At 34.8% G+C, this 21,438-nt stretch overlaps 1 protein-coding gene across 1 annotated transcript in view; it reads left to right on the forward strand.

Moving 5' to 3' along the window:
• Nucleotides 1–16,727: 16,727 nt before the first annotated feature.
• LOC137402525 (uncharacterized) overlaps nucleotides 16,728–21,438 on the forward strand; it is an 86,067-nt gene continuing 81,356 nt past the window's right edge. Inside the window, exons 1-4 of the mRNA XM_068089025.1 lie at nucleotides 16,728–16,786; nucleotides 17,787–17,956; nucleotides 18,678–18,902; nucleotides 19,339–19,503. Coding sequence (XP_067945126.1) covers nucleotides 17,788–17,956; nucleotides 18,678–18,902; nucleotides 19,339–19,503 — 559 coding nt within the window. The 5' untranslated portion in view covers nucleotides 16,728–16,786; nucleotide 17,787. The remainder of the gene's footprint in view (nucleotides 16,787–17,786; nucleotides 17,957–18,677; nucleotides 18,903–19,338; nucleotides 19,504–21,438) is intronic.

Here is a 21,438-nt window from a genome sequence, read left to right on the forward strand (position 1 = left end):
AGCAGCCATCACTGTATCCGGTAGTTCATCAATCACCTGCTAGATGGTAGGTTATTGGCTGTAGCGTCTAATTAATGTCTACCAATAAAATCATTAATATGGGCGGGATTTCAGGAATCCGTTGATTTTCAGCTAGCTCATTTTATCGCTACTAACGTTAATTTTTGGAGAAAATTTTTATGTTGAGAAACAGCTGGAGGTTATCAAACTAATTGTACATTTTTAAAAGCAATCAGACCGAAACACTTAAGTCTCCCATTATTCTTAACGCTGAGCAGAGGCAGCGACTGACAACCATTGACAGGTTTTCGTACTATCACATTATTAATTGTTTCTGCTCGATGAACCAGATGTCGACACGATCCAGTCTTACCAAGTGTTTCCAGGCAGAGGAGCCAAGATAATATCTATCTCCTTCATCATGGTGTGCTTAGGAAGTGCTTACTGATTGACAATTATCATTTGAGATTGCCCATGCCAAAGAGAAAGAATGGAAAACTGCTGTGGAGAGCCCGAAAGCTTATAATTTCTGTCAATTAGATGAGCCCATTCTGTTCATCCATTACAGCTATCAAAGGTTGAAGTAGCCAAACTTCAGGGCACTTGAAGCAATTACTGCTGACACCATTGTGTTATTTGAGTTAGCTTATGAAAAGTTCTAGTGTAATTTATTACGGCACCATCTCGACACGCGTAAAAAGCTTCTATAGAATATAAATATAAAAAGAGATGTACAGAAAGTTATTTGGTTGTCATGGTTACAAACATTAATATCTCCTTAAAAATGGAAGAGGCTCGACAAAATTGTTCATCTATATCTGGTTACCAATAGAAATTCTTGCTACGGATGACTAATGCTGCCAAATGTGTCATGCTGCTTTTGATAAGATAAAAGGTAAAAACATTTTACCCTGTTGAAACTTTTGGCACACTTCAATGAGTGCTTGAAGGTACTGTTGTAGCCACCCAGATATAGTGTCATGAATAAAGAGACGCTTGAATAATCCTACAGCCATAGGTTTAATGGAATATCAATGACAACAGAATCACTATAGTTGATGTATATTATTAATATAAAACCAGAAAAAATGCTAATTTATTTGAAGCATTTAACTTTGTGTTTGTGTATACAGACGTTTCCAGAGAAAGATGCATGTATTGGAAGCTGTAGAGGGAAAATACCATTTACATTTGTGACATAGAATGCTCTGGTAAGGGGGGCGCACCAACATCCAGTTAGTGCTTTAGTGACAAATCTGATAGTTAGCCCCTCTCACTCGACTGTTCTAGATAACAATGGTCATTATGTTTTGTCATGGCTTTGTAATACAGACCTCACCTCAAGAAGATGACTTTTGCATGTAGGTACATGGTAAAAATTGAGTTGCCTTGTAGCCCATAAGTATATCAGGTTGTAATTGAGGGAGGGGGTTCAGTCAGATAACCCTACCTGCGGGCTATCATTTCCATCAGATAACTCTATACATGCAGTCTATCCTTTCAGTCAGATAACCCTACAGCGGGCTATCATTTCCATCAGATAACTCTATACATGCAGTCTATCCTGTCAGTCAGATAACCCTACCCGCGGGCTATCCTTTCAGTCAGATAACCCTACCTGCTGGCTATCCTGTAGAAAGTGAATGAAACCCTGGGCCTCGCCAGATCTACTGATAGTTGTACTAAATGAACCATCACTCAATCTCTAATCAGCTGACTCACATAATCAGCTAATTACTGCACCACTACTTGAACGCCACCTTCATTTGGATGCCGCCTCAAATAGAATGTCGCTAGAGGAGAAAGGGTAAAAAATACAGCGCCACCCTTTAATTGAACGCCACCAATATTTGACCACCGCTTTGACATTGTACAATTTTTATGAACCCACAATAGTTTAATTATTAATAAATTTATAATAATCATAACAATACTTACAATAATGTTAATAATACTAACAATGTTACTATATTAATAACAATTAATTATTTTTAGTTGCTGGAATGGCTGTCATGGCTTTAGTGACAGTGTACCGGAGAAGATCAATAGTCACAATCACCAGAACTACACTCTGATTCGAAGACACTAAGGTTCAATTCGAATCCATTGTCTTCAGATTCATCCATAATGTAGTTTACAATCTGACCTGAAGACTTCAAAGAATTTTGTTGAGCGATAAGAATACTCTTCAGGAACACTGTACGGTGTATTAGTAGCTATCGTTATGGAGTATCAGAGTCTGTTTTCTAACTCCGAAAGCATTATGGTTTTTATTTAATTTTAAGGCAGTTAAGGCTGACACCATCAAAATAATTATTAACTGTATCCGGCTAATAGCAGTCCCTTGTTTAACTTTGTCTCATACTTCGACTTAAATAAAACCGGTTTAACAAAAATGCTCCACCCGACAACATGTTGGCCGAAAACATGATGTCGCTCTCCCAAAAGAGAGGGGCAACATGTTGGCCGACAATATGATGTCACTCTTCCAAAAGAGAGGAGCAACATGTTGGCCGACAACATGATGTCGCTCTCCCAAAAGAGAATACAAATGGCATTAGCGTTGCTTCGCCAATAAAAGGGTTAAACTTATCTTCTCAAAATTCTGATGAGATAGTCGAAAAATACAGTGCAGCTCTCTAATAAAACGTTACTATAAAGGTTTAAAAAATGGAGTGCCAAAGCGTTCAAATAGAGATTTTATGGTAAATATTATTCAGTAGTGATATATATCATTACTGAATAATATTTACCAGTTTAGTTATATTATTTATATACACATAAATTTTAATGTTTTCAAATAAATATAGTTGGAAAATTATATATTTAAATATATATAGTCCCATTGTACATGTAGTTGTGTCCAATTAAACTCTAGCAATGACAGATTCTCACCGTACTGGAATTGAACTTGTGATGATTGCAATTGCAAGTATGCAACCACACACCTAACCACAAGGTTAAACCACAAATATGCAACCACACACCTAACCACAAGGTTAAACCACAAGTATGCAACCACACACCTATCCACAAGGCTAAACCACAAGTATACAACCACACACCTAACCACAAGGTTAAACCACAAGTATGCAACCACACACCTAACCACAAGACTAAACCACAAGTATGCAACCACACACCTAACCACAAGGTTAAACCACAAGTATGCAACTACACACCTAACCACAAGGATAAACCACAAGTATACAACCACACACCTAACCACAAGGTTAAACCACAAATATGCAACCACACACCTAACCACAAGGCTAAACCACAAGTATGCAACCACACACCTAACCACAAGGTTAAACCACAAGTATGCAACTACACACCTAACCACAAGGATAAACCACAAATATGCAACCACACACCTAACCACAAGGCTAAACCACAAGTATGCAACCACACACCTAACCACAAGGTTAAACCACAAATATGCAACCACACACCTAACCACAAGGTTAAACCGCAAGTATGCAACCACACACCTAACCACAAGGTTAAACCACAAATATGCAACCACACACCTAACCACAAGGTTAAACCACAAGTATGCAACCACACACCTATCCACAAGGCTAAACCACAAGTATACAACCACACACCTAACCACAAGGTTAAACCACAAGTATGCCACCACACACCTAACCACAAGACTAAACCACAAGTATGCAACCACACACCTAACCACAAGGTTAAACCGCAAGGATGCAACTACACACCTAACCACAAGGATAAACCACAAACATGCAACCACACACCTAACCACAAGGTTAAACCACAAGTATGCAACCACACACCTAACTACAAGGCTAAACCACAAGTATGCAACCACACACCTAACCACAAGGTTAAACCACAAGTATGCAACCGCACACCTATCCACAAGGCTAAATCACAAGTATGCAACCACACACCTAACCACAAGGTTAAATCACAAGTATGCCACCACACACCTATCCACAAGGCTAAATCACAAGTATGCAACCACACACCTAACCACAAGGTTAAATCACAAGTATGCCACCACACACCTAACCACAATGTTAAACCACAAGTATGCCACCACACACCTAACCACAAGGCTAAACCACAAGTATGCAACCACACACCTAACCACAAGGATAAACCACAAATATGCAACCACACACCTAACCACAAGGTTAAACCACAAGTATGCAACCACACATCTAACCACAAGGTTAAACCATAAGTATGCAACCACACACCTAACCACAAGGTTAAACCACAAATATGCAACCACACACCTAACCACAAGGTTAAACCACAAGTATGCAACCACACATCTAACCACAAGGTTAAACCATAAGTATGCAACCACACACCTAACCACAAGGTTAAACCACAAGTATGCAACCACACATCTAACCACAAGGCTAAACCACAAGTATGCAAACACACACCTAACTACAAGGCTAAACCGTTTCTATCATATTTAGCTTATCCACGGTATCCTTATTGCAATTAAAGCTAAATATGTATGGTTTAATATGAATTAACTTTACCTTTTGTGTTTGTTTTTCTATTGAAATTTTTTGAAAAGCCATTTCAACATGCATCATTCATTTTTCTTGATTTGGAATTTTTAGTTGTGTCGTTTCAATTTCACATGTTTTGTTTCAGCGCAACTGTAATGACACGATTTTAATCTCCAAATTCTGTTTATTGCAACGTACTAATCGCTAATAATTTCAAACTAAAAACTTTCAGATGAGCATTCTCTTGAGTAGCAATTGCCTCTACATTCTTTTTCAGTTTGGTTAGACAAAGGGCCCTCATTTTTTCATTGATGTATTTAATTTTGATATCGCATCTTTGCATTTGTGTCCATATCAACTTTTGATATAAACATGTACATATATAGGTATGTATATATAAATATATATACTTATATATAGATATATATATAGTTAGTTGAGTTTATTCATACCCAAGTTGTCAGTGTACTCTACTAGAATCTTTTCTTAGATTTATCAACAACAAAGTGCGTCAGAAGGTACGAAACTTACAACAGTTGATTTGTGGCTTGTTGCGGCTAAAGGAGGTGAGATATACATGTATTAGTGGCTTGTTGCTGCTAAAGGAGGTATTTGTGATATACATGTATAAGTGGCTTGTTGCTGCTAAAGGAGGTATTTGTGATATACATGTATAAGTGGCTTGTTGCGGCTAAAGGAGGTATTTGTGATATGCATGTATAAGTGGCTTGTTGCGGCTAAAGGAGGTATTTGTGATATACATGTATAAGTGGCTTGTTGCTGCTATATACGTGTATACTTGTACATGTATAAGCGAGATACAGATCTGGTTAGAGGCAATGATTTGCTATAAGTAAAAAGATTTGCAGATATTTGAAATCAACAGAAAGAGAGCTGATAGCCATGAACTATGGGATAGCGGCATTCTTTGTAAACTATTTATCATATATACATGCGAGTATTTCCAGCTTGCATACGTACATGTTTTTGCATGCAAATTTTTGGTCCAAGTGTGATTCAGTTTTAGGCCTTGGGTGTAGCGGGTCATGTAAGTGATTATGTATTCTAATCTCATTCGCCATATATGGTTCTGTGGCTATATTGTGTCATGGTGTTCATGTGACCGGCAAGTCCAATTTATCTAAGTTCCTGTACGTTATCTATGTTCTATTAAGGGAGAGACAACTCTCTGCACAATCATGCGCTTCATTAACTCATATATTTCTACCATCATATGCTAAAATTCTTCATTTTTTTCTATAGAATAAAACAAATAAACAGCAAGAAAACAATTATATACAGAAATGTTTTTTTAGTATTTTATCAGTTAAAATAGATGTAAAAATATATTAATGAATGAGTAGCCAAGTGAAAGGTAATTAATTTTTAAGCAAAGATTCAAAGATACGTGGGTGACTAGATGTGGATAAAAATATTCTAGTTTAAACTGTAAAGTTCAAATAAATTTAGCTTATATATTTATATTAATAAGTATTCTATATATTTATAGAATATTTGTATATTTATATTTTATTTTTAGCTTTACCTGTCTCTTCACTTCTGTCTACAAAACTGTGACGTTTCAAAAGACCTCCAAGGTTACATCTTGAATATTAGTTTGGTTTAACATGTTTAATCCCCGCATCGTATGTTTAAAGATCCCAATGTTAAGGCAATCACAAGCAGAGGCTAGACAACTCCTTGGAATATAAACTGATGTATAGACTAGTTGTTTGTAGAAGACAAACTGCTATTAATACAGTACAAAAAGTTTCTCTTGTGCTAATTGTTATACATTGAAGCTATAAAACGCTGCAGTTTAGTTTCAAAGTCAAAAGAGGTGGCGTGACAAGCATAAGCGGGTGGTCTAATAAAATGTTCCATTCTTTGCTGTAGCCAGGGTTGCTGAAGATTAGTTTCAAAATAGAGACGAAGCTGTCGCCAATCAAGATGCAATGCTAATCCCATCAAAAGAATAAATGATTTAATAGATTGAACAATAGTAGAATGCTTTAAAATACATTGAGTAACAATAGAAATGTCCTTCTCTTGGCTATAATCTATCTCATCAATAGTCTTGATTGATTTTAATTTTGCTAATTTTGCTGCAGATTGTTCTGGTAGATCTTCTCTGTATGTGAGCCAGTACAGAGAAGGCAGACAGAAGTGGTTTGGGGTCAGACCGCTCTCCTTCTCTTAGAGGTGTTGAGGCAGAACGTATTCCAGTCAGGTAGGCTCGAGCTGAATGTGCAAAAGCACAATTTTCATGACTTGAAAGAATCAGCATCTTTAACATATTTCATTTCCATCTACACAGCTTTGCTATTTATTTAAAAACTGGTATCTATTTAAATTTTTTACTGTAATAAAGGTTTTTTATGACGCAACTTCCACATTGGCAGAAATAAATTATATCAAAGTAAACTTCATGAAGATAAACCGCAAGTAATATTTATTGATGTAAAAAATAGTTGAGATGTTTCCTAAAGTTTATTAAATATATTTTTAGACTTTGCTGGCTGTGCATCGTTGTCATGACAACGAGTCTTTCTCTCCTTCCAGTCATTCTATGTTCCAATACATTTGATTCAGTGCATAGGTAGCGACGAGGTCTTTTGGCTGTTGCTAGCAGAAAAGCAATGCCTAATGTGTTTTACACTCTTTTCACTGGCTTTTGGGTTGTGTTTGGCAGTGCTCAATGCTGTCATGGCTGCAAGACATGAATGAAAAATATTTTTAGTCACACAAACCATCAAAAGAATTATAACAACTGCAGCTATACCACATATTAGATATATTCATCATTCAACGTTTGAATCAGAAGCGAAACAAAACTTTGGCAGCTGCAAGGAAATGAGCACAATGGAAAGTTTTCATTTTTCACATATTCAGCTACAATCTAGCAAAATCATTTAAAATTCTCAATTGGAAAATCTTTAACAGTTCATCCAACAAACCCAAAGAAGCTGTGCGCTATATTTTTAGCTATACATCATGAGCTGGTGTTTAGCCAATTTATTAATTAAAGTTTAAATTACGCAAAATTTAAGCATATTTTAGTATACATAATGATAGAAAAATAACGATATTATTAAATATCGGTGTTTTTTTCTCATTCGTGATTGTTTTTGGTGTTTGAGGAGATCTGACTGTCAGAATGTTTTAAGACTAACATTCACAATACTTGATCACGGTGAAAACCTTCTTGAAACATCTTTAGCAGTCAGATCACTTCAAACAACAAAAGCAATCACAAATGAGAGAAAAACATAAATAATTTCTGATAAAACTTGCTAAAATTTTGTGTACGTTCATTCTGGATCACCCTGCGGTGAATCCGTCTGCTACAGCAAGAATCTTTACATATGACACATTTGTCACAGACACTCTCACTGGACCTTAGGGAAGATCTATTATTAGATATTGTTTGTCAAGTAGCATATTAAAAGAATGTATAAAATTTGAACAAGCTAAAAAATCTACTTGCAGAACGTGCTTGTACTTTTATAATGTATTTACTTTATCTACGAAGTTTTGTCAACCATCAGTATATTAGCGTAGAAAGCTTAAAATATTAAAAACACCTTGCTAGCATCAGCTGTCCTAAACACCTTGCTGGCATCAGCTGTCTTAAACAGCTTGCTGGCATCAGCTGTCCTAAACACCTTGCTGGCATCAGCTGTACTAAACACCTTGCTGGCACCAGCTGTCCTAAACACCTTGCTGGCATCAGCTGTCCTAAACACCTTGCTGGCATCAGCTGTCCTAAACACCTTGCTGGCACCAGCTGTCCTAAACAGCTTGCTGGCATCAGCTGTCCTAAACACCTTGCTTGCATCAGCTGTCCTAAACACCATGCTGGCATCAGCTGTACTAAACACCTTACTGGCATCAGCTGTCCTAAACACCTTGCTGGTATCAGCTGTCCTAAACACCTTGCTGGCATCAGCTGTCCTAAACACCTTTCTGGCATCAGCTGTACTAAACACCTTGCTGGCATCAGCTGTCCTAAACACCTTGCTGGCATCAGCTGTCCTAAACACCATGCTGGTATCAGCTGTCCTAAACACCTTGCTGGCATCAGCTGTCCTAAACACCTTGCTGGCATCAGCTGTCCTAAACACCTTGCTTGCATCAACTGTCCTAAATATTTTCATAGCAAAGAATATTGGCTTCATACAGAGCTGTCTGTGGTAGTTACCCTGTTGAAATGGCTTTCGAATATTTGAAAAACATTTTAATAGTTTTGAATTTATAGCTGCTAAGGAGATAACTGTAGGAGTAATTTAACCAGATCGCTAACAATTAGCTTGAAATATTTTTGATACGTAAAATATATGCGACACCTGCGCACTGTACATCGCGTGACACCTGTGCACTGTGCATTTAGGCAATCAATTCATTTTATTGCGAACCGCATAGTTTTTCAAACATTTCAACATTTGCGAATTAATTAGTTTCTGTGAACTGTTTATAATATTTCTAATCTTACATTCTCGCATACGAGTATAATCACCTTTAGGATCCTGCATACTAATTCTACTTAAGTTTGACACTCTCAGACGTGTGCCAAAGGGTGTCATAAAAGGTTTCCAGGTTCAAAGAACAGAATTGAGTAGATGAACAACAATTTTTCACTCAGTGTTCTACTAGTAAGTTTTAATAAACAGAAAATTCTAGAAAAATAGCATTCTAAAACCTGCTGTTTTAGCTAGTTTTCTCACTCACAAATAATTATTTGCTGTTAAATACCTGTTAGTATGCTTCACAAAAACAGCATTTTGTCTATCAAATAAATTTCATGTTGTTAAAGAGTGTGTCACAGATAGCTGACAAGAGTGTCATACACTGCTAATAGGAATGTCACACACTGCTATTGAGAGTGTCACACACAGCTAATATGAATGTCACACACTGCTATTGAGAGTGTCACACACATCTAATAGAAATGTCACACACTGCTATTGAGGGTGTCAGACACTACTAATAGGAATGTCATACACTACTATCGAGCGTGTCACACACTACTATTGAGAGAGTCACACACTGCTAATAAAAATGTCACACACTACTATCGAGCATGTCACACACTACTATTGAGAGTGTCACACACTACTAATAGGAATGTCACACACTACTATCGAGCGTGTCACACACTACTATTGAGAGTGTCACACACTACTAATAGGAATGTCACACACTACTATCGAGAGTGTCACACACTATTAATAGGAATGTCACACACTACTATCGAGAGTGTCACACACTGCTGATAAGAATTTCACAGACTGGTAAGGTGAAGTAGGCCTAGCATCTCTCTTTACGGAGTAAATTATTTCAATTTATTTGTAAAAAGTATAAATTTATTTTGGTTTTTGAGTAGGCCCTAATGTAAAATTGAAGCAGGTGAAGTTTTTAAATTGTTAAAAACATTCACAGACACATAATTCTAGTGCAAGCTAAAGCAATCATCACTATGGTCACATCTTTACTTTCCTTTGTAAAATTATGCATAGTCTATGGACTTCCTACTGGAGGTATGTCAATCTTTTCCAGAACTGAAGAAAGCAGCTTATCACCAACAAACAGACCTTGATGTGGCAGATATTCACCTCTCGGCAATAAATTAGCGGCTGTAATCGTGAGAGACTGACTGCTCAGCCAATCACAATCTGCCTTTGTGCCACGCTCATTGTTGCCATGTGAGATGTGACATGCGAGGCTTCCTGCATTGACTTTGTGTCATAGCACACTTCCAACAGCACGAGCGATAACATCTCTGTTACTAATGTCTTTTCCACTTCCACATCGCGTTGCTTTCAACTGACACACTCAACAGGCTCATTTTAAAATTAGTGCCGAGCAAATAGCTAAACAAGTGGGCTTCCACAAGCAAAAATGTTTTATTGGTTCTATCTTAGACTGATGAGTGCTTGCCACTACCAGAGAGACAAATCACTTCCAGATATCAGAATCAGTGCATTACTCATGGTTGTTAATTGCTTTAAAAACAAGTTTGTCTTCCACATTCCATCTGCACCATTATAATTTCTGGTTGTAGAAATATTGCCTATAACACTTGAAAAATGGTTAAGTGTGTCTTCGACAGCTGTAATACTTCTGAAAACATACAAAGCATGGTGCCACAGTTGATTTTTGCATCGAAATAGTCTTTCACTTGAAGTCTGCCTTACCTGCTGTACTAGATGCCATGCAACAATGGTTGTTCGTGAAAAACATGCTCTTGGAAATAGTAGAGCAACTTTGCTCCATATGACATGTCATAGCAAGTACTTTACTTCATACGACAGGTTTTAACAAGTGCTTTGCTCATATAATTGAGGTGACACAGAACAAAATAATCTGCTTTTTAAAGGTAGCGAATTTTTCAAATTTTTTATATGTATGTTAGTGCACACGATAACAAGCAGAATTAGTTACAATTGATTTGGACAATAGACATTATAAAACTGTTGGAGTCTATATTCTATTTAATCTTAAACATCTACTTCGTAGAGGCAAAAGTTTGATGAAAGCAATTTCAATGCCCGGACTGGCACATGTGCTCTTTCCTAATCTATGGAATCGATTGAAAACAGAAGTGAGTTTCACAGCCATGCTTTAACTGTCAGCCAATCAAAAATCCATGCTTTACCTGTCAGCCAATCAAAAAGTCATGCTTTAACTGTCAGCCAATCAAAAGCTTTTGATCGTCATTCACTAAATTTTCATTAGTTGCAGGTCTACCATTTCAGTGCCGGTTCTTCCTACCAATAAAATTTTATGTACAAATATTTACTAAGGAAAAAATTCTGCTGAATCAAAACTAATGTTCAATGATCTGCTGGCTTGTGTACAACAGATCTCTATGAAATAATTGACATTTAATGGTGTTTGGTTTCAGTATTAGTTCTCCAGTTAGTAAAAGTTCTCCAGAACATCTATACCAGGGATCATTCTTTAAGGAATTTGTTCATTTTTGTTAAAGGTCAAACCAAACTTTGATCTGCCATCATGGACGCTTATGTAATATGTTTTTCCCTAGAACCAGTATGTTGGGCTCTAGGTTTACTACCACCAGCAGATTTGTGCTCTTCAAATTAGTCCTGGTCATAATAAAAATAGCTTAGTTGCGAGTGAGTTTTCGTTGAGTTTTCATTGAATTTTTATTGAGTTACTATTGAGTTACTATTGAGTTACTATTGAGTTACTATTGAGTTACTATTGAGTTACTATTGAGTTACTACTGAGTTACTACTGAGTTACTATTGAGTTAATATTGAGTTAATACTGAGTTACTATTGAGTTACTATTGAGTTACTATTGAGTTACTATTGAGTTACTATTGAGTTACTATTGAGATACTATTGAGTTACTATTGAGTTACTATTGAGTTACTATTGAGTTACTATTGAGTTACTATTGAGTTACTATTGAGCCTGCATTCCATGCTAAATTCGATGTACCAGGCAATTCCATAGCCTCAAAATGGCAGTGAAACCAAAAAGTACTAAGTACCAACTGTTTTTCAAAGAGCAGTGTTTTTAAAAACTGCTTTATCTTTAATCTAAAAATGTTAGGAATAACTGCTTGCTGCAAAGCCATTAAGCTCACAACGCCTTCATCACAAAGACTAACTGACCAATAGCAAACAACTCTTAAAATTATACCAAATGTTACATTCATACTAATCTTACGCTTGGAAATAAAGCTATAATGGTTAGTGCCAAGCTCTGCATATATACGGTAACTATCCACTTTGCCTAAAAATGTATAATATCACATGCGATATACACATCCTACAATTCATCTGATCTAAGGTGTACCCTTTCATTAGGATGAGCTGTTGCAAGAGCTGTGTATAGCATACATGACACGGTGTCACAAGTGCTGCTTAGATAGTGCAGTCTACTAGAGATAGTTGTAGGAAGCTCTTGCTATCCATAGTTTACTAGAGAAAGAAATTTGCAGTGATTTAGAATTCACTATTTCTTACAGTTGCTTTTCAAGCGTCAACAATACTTTACCCCGGCATACTTTGAAATCCTAAAAATATTTCTGCGAAATTATTGCAAAATAATTTTTTGATAAAAGAACATTTTTATTCTGAAATAACTCAAGTAAATGTATGACTAAGCGAGCACTTACCTAGAACTGTAACAATTCACAACCACAAATGTTGACACTTTTTGTTAGTATATGAGACGCCTTTCACTTAGGCCTTTTAGATATAAACTTACCGTGATAGTTGGGAATTATTCACTGATTCTATTGCAGTATAGCAAAATCTACAATATTTGCAATCTGGTTCAGTACATGATTCTGATTGATTTGATACAATACACTCTATTCACTATACATCTCTAAATATTCACTATATATCTCTAATATACACTATACATCTCTAATATACACTATGCATCTCTAATATACACTATACATCTCTAATATACACTATAAATCTCTAATATACACTATGCATCTCTAATATACACTATGCATCTCTAATATACACTATACATCTGTAATATACATTATACATCTCTAATATTCACTATGCATCTCTAATATACACTATACATCTGTAATATACACCATGCATCTCTAATATACACTATACATCTCTAATATACACTGTACATCTCTAATATACACTATACATCTCTAATATACACTATACATCTCTAATATACACTATACATCTCTAATATACACTATACATCTCTAATATGCACTATACATCTCTAATATACACTATACATCTCTAATATACACTATACATCTCTAATATACATTATACATCTCTAATATTCACTATGCATCTCTAATATACATTATACATCTCTAATATACATTATACATCTCTAATATTCACTATGCATCTCTAATATACACTATACATCTGTAATATACACCATGCATCTCTAATATACACTATACATCTCTAATATACACTGTACATCTCTAATATACACTATACATCTCTAATATACACTATACATCTCTAATATACACTATACATCTCTAATATACACTATACATCTCTAATATGCACTATACATCTCTAATATACACTATACATCTCTAATATACACTATACATCTCTAATATACATTATACATCTCTAATATTCACTATGCATCTCTAATATACACTATACATCTGTAATATACACCATGCATCTCTAATATACACTATACATCTCTAATATACACTGTACATCTCTAATATACACTATACATCTCTAATATACACTATACATCTCTAATATACACTATACATCTCTAATATACACTATACATCTCTAATATGCACTATACATCTCTAATATACACTATACATCTCTAATATACACTATACATCTCTAATATACATTATACATCTCTAATATTCACTATGCATCTCTAATATACACTATACATCTGTAATATACACCATGCATCTCTAATATTCACTATACATCTCTAATATACACTATACATCTCTAATATACACTATACATCTCTAATATACACTATACATCTTTAATATACACTATCCATCTCTAATATACACTATACATCTCTAATATACACTATCCATCTCTAATATACACTATAGATCTCTAATATACACTATATATCTCTAATATACACTATACATCTCTAATATACACTATACATCTCTAATATACACTATACATCTTTAATATACACTATGCATCTCTAATATACACTATACATCTCTAATATTCTCTATACATCTCTAATATACACTATACATCTCTAATATACACTATACATCTTTAATATACACTATACATCTCTAATATACACTATACATCTCTAATATACACTATACATCTCTAATATACATTATACATCTCTAATATTCACTATGCATCTCTAATATACACTATACATCTGTAATATACACCATGCATCTCTAATATTCACTATACATCTCTAATATACACTATACATCTCTAATATACACTATACATCTCTAATATACACTATACATCTTTAATATACACTATCCATCTCTAATATACACTATACATCTCTAATATACACTATACATTTCTAATATACACTATACATCTCTAATATACACTATACATCTCTAATATACACTATACATCTCTAATATACACTATACATCTCTAATATACACTATACATCTCTAATATTCACTATGCATCTCTAATATACACTATACATCTCTAATGTACACTATACATCTCTAATATTCACTATGCATCTCTAATATACACTATACATCTCTAATATTCACTATGCATCTCTAATATACACTATACATCTCTAATATACACCATACATCTCTAATATACACTATACATCTCTAATATACACTATACATCTCTAATATACACTATACATCTCTAATATTCACTATGCATCTCTAATATACACTATACATCTCTAATATACACTATACATCTCTAATATACATTATACATCTCTAATATTCACTATGCATCTCTAATATACACTATACATCTCTAATATACATTATACATCTCTAATATTCACTATGCATCTCTAATATACACTATACATCTCTAATATTCACTATGCATCTCTAATATACACTATACATCTCTAATATACACTATACATCTCTAATATACATTATACATCTCTAATATTCACTATGCATCTCTAATATACACTATACATCTCTAATATACATTATACATCTCTAATATTCACTATGCATCTCTAATATACACTATACATCTCTAATATTCACTATACATCTCTAATATACATTATACATCTCTAATATTCACTATGCATCTCTAATATACACTATACATCTCTAATATTCACTATACATCTCTAATATACACTATACATCTCTAATATACACTATACATCTCTAATATTCACTATGCATCTCTAATATACACTATACATCTCTAATATACACTATACATCTCTAATATACATTATACATCTCTAATATTCACTATGCATCTCTAATATACACTATACATCTCTAATATACATTATACATCTCTAATATTCACTATGCATCTCTAATATACACTATACATCTCTAATATACACTATACATCTCTAAATATTGCATGTTGAGTTGCAGTAAAATAACTTTAAGGTTTGTCACTGGATAGTTTTAGTATTGCTCTGTTTGATTGGTCAGACTCGATTAAAGCTTCCCTTTAATTGGACAACTTATCATTAGTGACCCTAGTAATTACTTTGGTAGTTTGACAAACAATAGATTTAATAGTTATTCAGATCATATCAAATGAAGAGACATAACAATAGCGCAAGATAGCTGAACCCACAATAATTTTCGAGTTAATACATTTGGATTCATGTGGCGGCTCTTTGCAAACTCCAGCGATTTCCGTTAAGAAATGCGACTTCAGAAGTTTCTGTTTGATAGTTTATTCAGCTTCCCCTTGCCAGTGTTGATATGCTACACTCATTTTTATAATCTTCCCTTGCCAGTGTTGATATGCTACACTCCTTTTTACAATCTTCCCTTGCAGGGTTGATATGCTACACTCCTTTTTATAATCTTCCCTTGCCAGTGTTGATACGCTACACTCTTTTTTACAATCTTCCCTTGCAGTGTTGATATGCTACACTCTGTTTACAACCTTCCCTTGCAGTGTTGTTATGCTACACTCCTTTTTACAATCTTCCCTTGCAGTGTTGATATGCTACACTTCTTTTTACAATCTTCCCTTGCAGTGTTGATATGCTACACTCCTTTTTAAAACCTTACCAGTGTTGATATGCTACACTCTTTTTTACAACCTTCCCAGTGTTGATATGCTACACTCCTTTTTACAACCTTCCCATTGCCAAAAGATTTAACCTCAAATCATGGGCTTAAAAAATATAACATTAAAATCTGTCAACAGGCAGCTTCAATGTGCAAAAAGTGTAAAAATGCACCTAATTTTAAAAGCAAACACCAGAAGCAGTAGATTCTATGAATAATTCATAGCATATGGAATATGCATACTCACAGTTTCATCAGTTTCATAGTAATTACATCATAATTGGTGCTCTTTCTTTTTCCGCAACCGCCACAAGAATTTCTGGTTTTCCTCTGCTTCCTATCTAGGCTCTTATCAGTCGTGCGTGGCAATGATATCACCTGTCACTGGTTGTCAAATTTGCCGAAAAGAGATGATGTATGACCATTACCATAGTATATAAGGCGGGTGAGAGCTGGTGTTTGTCATTCAATTCATCTCTTTCAGCAGAGCAGTTCAGCAGTTGCCTCTCCACGTTCAGGTATTTCTTATCATTATCAGCTTGGACAAACTGTTATGAAAAGTTTTATACATTGTTTTGTGCTTCTGTAAATTATTTAAAAATTAAAAACTTAGTTTTTAAATAAATTACAAAAAAATTAAAAATACTAAAGCTTGGCGTCAAATTTTAATTCTAACTTAACTCTACTAAAATGAACTCAGCAAAATACTAACACTATTTGTTAACATTTTGGTCTGATTAACATAATCAATCTGATTACAAACTAGTTTAAATAGTTTAAGAAGCTCACATTGCCACCAATTTTTGGTTTTTTTATAGTTGATGTCAGTTTTGCTTCTTTGCCTCAAAGGATTTTATCAAATACGAGCATTTAACTTGCCGATGCTCGGGATGTCTTTCATTTTCAATGCAAATTATTTCACGACAACAATTCATGAACCTGTTCCCTGAGAACAATTGTCCTTAATAAACACAGAGACAGATCGTTGAGCTTTTAATCAGATAAATCATGGAACTTTTATACAAAAAATAAAAGTTCTAGCACTTTGGTTAAATATCTAAAAAAAATACCTCTGTCGTCTCTCTATCCTATCTTGCTGTAAACATGCATTTATATAAAATATTGTTTGCCTGTTGCTTTAATTTTCTAAATCATTCAAATTCAAGTAGGGTAAGGTTAAGGCTATTTCTGTGAAACTATTTAAAAAATAACTTTGACAAAATAGTATTTTTTCTAAAATAACTTTGGAAAGCTTATGACTGGACAAGCAGCTGCTATTGGCTGAAATCATTACAGTTTAGACCTGCAAGCAATGTTGGAGTCGTCTTTCACTGAAACCTTTAAGGTATAAGCTTACAATGATAGAGAGAAAAAATTCACTAATTCGATTGCTCCCAATCTTGTTTTATACCAGTTAAATTTATGTCGTTTTTTTATTGGTAAAAACTGCTTAGCATTTTACACTGCGCATGGTTATATATCCCTGTACTCAGTCGTTGTGATTTTATATACTTTTAGAATGTCTACAATTACTACTTTCTCTCTACTGGCAATGGTCATAGCTCTTGCATCAGCAAGCTATCCTACTCCAGCCCACCCTCCTTACTCTCAACAAAGTTCTGGATCTTATCGACAGCAACACCGAGGAAACTCGGTCTACTACCCACCATCTCCTGGACACACTGTTGGTAAGACCTCATTAATGCGTTGTGTCATGACATGAGCAAAATTGAGATGAAAACTTGAGTAAATGTGAAAAAGAGGCTGAGAATGATAAAAAATATATTTTGTTTAAAAATGCAGTAGAGCCAATGTTCAGGAACATAAAAGCTTGTCACTGGCTGTCATATTTTAGTTGGCAAGTGTAGACAGTACTTGATATCGCTGCAAAATGTGTCACCGCTTTAATATTTTAGTTGAATAGTCCATTGAAATACCACACTTGCTGTCATGTGTCAGCTGATGAGGGCACTTGCTTTCGTTTTTTAGTTGAGATATGCACCTACTTTAAATTTATGTTGAGTGCACCTAATATCATATATTAGTTGAAGAGGGCACCTGCTAGCATATATTAGTTGATGATAGCACCTGTTCCATATACCGTAGTAGCTGATGAGGGCACCTGCTATTGTGTATCAGTAGATGAAGGCACCTGCTATCATATAGCAGTGAATGAGGGCATCTGCTATGATATATCAATTGATGAGGGCACATGCTATTATATATTAGTTGAAGCAAGCACCTCCTATCATATATCAGTTGATGAGGGCACATGCTATTATATATTAGTTGAAGCAAGCACCTCCTATCATATATCAGTTGATGAGGGCACATGCTATTATATATTAGTTGAAGCAAGCACCTCCTATCATATATCAGTTAATAAGAGCACCTGATGACATGTTTCAGTTGATGAGTGCACCTGCCATGAGAAAGGTAACTACTACTCTCCTGTATCAAGTGATAACTGCAGAAGTTTTACACAGCGAACAGCATACCTACCAGCAGTAACACAGAATTGCCCCCATGGACTTCAATTTGATGTACAAAAGTGTGTGTGCAACTACGCAGCATCTACTCGATGTCCAGCATACTGTCCAGTACACACACAATATCAGCCTGCAACTACTCACGGTAAGCCTTCTAAAAACTAGCAAAAGTTCTTTGAACTAATTCTCTTAAATTTTATATAAAGTTTTAACTTATTATTTTAACTTTAGACTTGTAACTGTAAGAGCCGACCACAGTAAAAGCCTTGAAACCTACATACTGGTACTTATGTAACAAGTAATGTCTATACCAGGCGGGTAATTACAAGGTGGTAAGCAGAGTTGTTAAATATAGTCAATCTTATAATCGAATGACCTTGAGGTTAATATGTATACATGTAGATATGAATTCACTAAAATTTTGTCTGTTACGATCATGAGATACAATATTTCGATCAGCATGTAATTTCAGTGAGATAAATTAACCTTATTAGACTGTTCCCCTGCCTGAATCTATGTTACTATTCTCATGCTAGTGCCATGAAATGCTAGACTAAAATATATAATTTTATGCTGTACAGGAACCTGCAGAGCGTATGGCAGCATCTACGCCATCGTCCCAGGTACCCAATGCAGCCAGTTCACTCAGGCTACTGCTACACTTTCACCTCAGAGGCACTACTGTTCGCCCGGGCTAAAGTTTGACCTGACTACCTGTGTCTGTAACTATGCCAAGAAAGTCAACTGTGTCTACTAGAAAACTGTGTTTTGACAAAGGAGGATAATTCTGCTTTCACTCGCTTTTGGTTGAATAAGTTTTGATGTTAGCCATTTACTCAACAAATGGAGGACAATTTATTTTCACTAGTTTCGTAGTTAGTTGTTGATGTTATTATTCTTGGTTTTGTTTCTAATCGTTTGGTAAATAAAATACATCTATAAATACCAGCGTCTGTTCAGTTCCAACGATATGGTTTTAGGAATAAAATACCTGCGTTGTACTAGATTTGTTCTTGGAACCTCTAGTTGTTTAGGCATCGAGCTTACTCATTAGACTACACTTTCAGCATAGCAACAAATAATAGTGAAGATACTCAGTACATTGATTGAAATACGCATAATAACACCGTGTCAGACATAATGGTTACCAGCTGAATGCCCAGCATTGCACGGGTAATGAAACCAGCTTATAAACAGTTGTAGGTAATGTAGTCTAAAATTAATGTAGTAGGTAAGGTAAGGTAATGTTGATAAGCTGTTTTTATTACCTGTGCACCACAGGGCATTTAACTAATTCATATAATACCAGACACAGCATTGTTTGTGTTTGCATTATTATTCAAATATCTTCGAAGTTGTTTGTTCACAAAAAGAGGACAACCGTGGCTATTTTTGTAAACATTCCAGAGTGTTACTATTTAATTCTGTTTATTTAAAATAGCAAAAGACGTTAGAGTCAAATATTATTATATAAGTTATTTACTCTCAGATCTTTGGGCATTTTACTATACAGAGTGGTAATCCATGTTCATGGCTTCTTTAGCATTTTCCATCATTAATTTATTTTCTGATTCAACTTCTGTCTTGTTATTATCAATAATTTAAAGGTTTTATTATGTCTGGCTGACATAAAAAATTACTTTGAGCTCTTAAATGATGAAAGCTTTAGCAAGATAAAAAGACACATGCCGGTGAATGATATTGTTCACAGAACATAGAGCAGATTTATACTGTTGTCTGGCGAAGACAACAGTATAAATCTGTTTTCTAGCCTTATGACTAGCGTAACTTCTTATGAATAGCATAATACCATCATTAGCTTTGATTTAAACTCTTTCAAGCTCAAAGCTAATAAAACAAACATGTTTTAAAAGGTCAATATGTAGTAGCGCACTGATGTCCAGCACCTCAGGTTGAGTAAGTTAGTACTCTGTGTTTTATCCTCTGAAGTCCAAGTTTACTCTTTGGTTAGAAGCATTTAGAAAAGGGTTCCTTTGGTTTATCTGATGACTTTTATTGACTTACAAATGTGCAGATGAGAGTTGATTACCTTTGTTAGGTACCATCAGAATGCGGGTGGTAACGATATAGAATAGACATATATTGAGTATATATGTATAATGTTACATGTAGTGTAGGGAATCAAGAAACCACTGTATCTGTGCAGCTAGTAGTTAGACCAGCATGGAGCTGTTATAGATGAACATAAACTAGTGAGTTGTGAACTAAACTAGTGAGTTGTGAACTAAACTAGTGAGGAGCCAACATATGTATACGAGTTGCACCTCAAACTAAATATGACTTGGCAGTATATGATGTGATAACTTCTCAGTTGAGGAGTTGTCTTCACATATTAACAGAGTCACCTTCTACCTTACTGTGTATGGAGAACTGTACTTTTAAATATTCAGCTGCAACAAAGTTATGGATTACGCAATTTATTCTTTACTCTGACTCGCTATATCCTTGTCACGTTTGTATATCACTACAGTATATAGTCACGTTTGTATATCACTACAGTATACTGTCACGTTTATATATCACTACAGTACATGTATATGGTCATGTTTATATACTACTACGGTATATAGTCATGTTTGTATATTATTACAGCATATAATCATGTTTGTATATTACTAAGGTATATGGTCATGTTTGTATATCACTACAGTATATGTTTA

The sequence above is a fragment of the Watersipora subatra genome, chromosome 8 (genome assembly GCF_963576615.1).
Source record: "Watersipora subatra chromosome 8, tzWatSuba1.1, whole genome shotgun sequence".
NCBI classification, from domain to species: Eukaryota; Metazoa; Bryozoa; class Gymnolaemata; order Cheilostomatida; family Watersiporidae; genus Watersipora; species Watersipora subatra.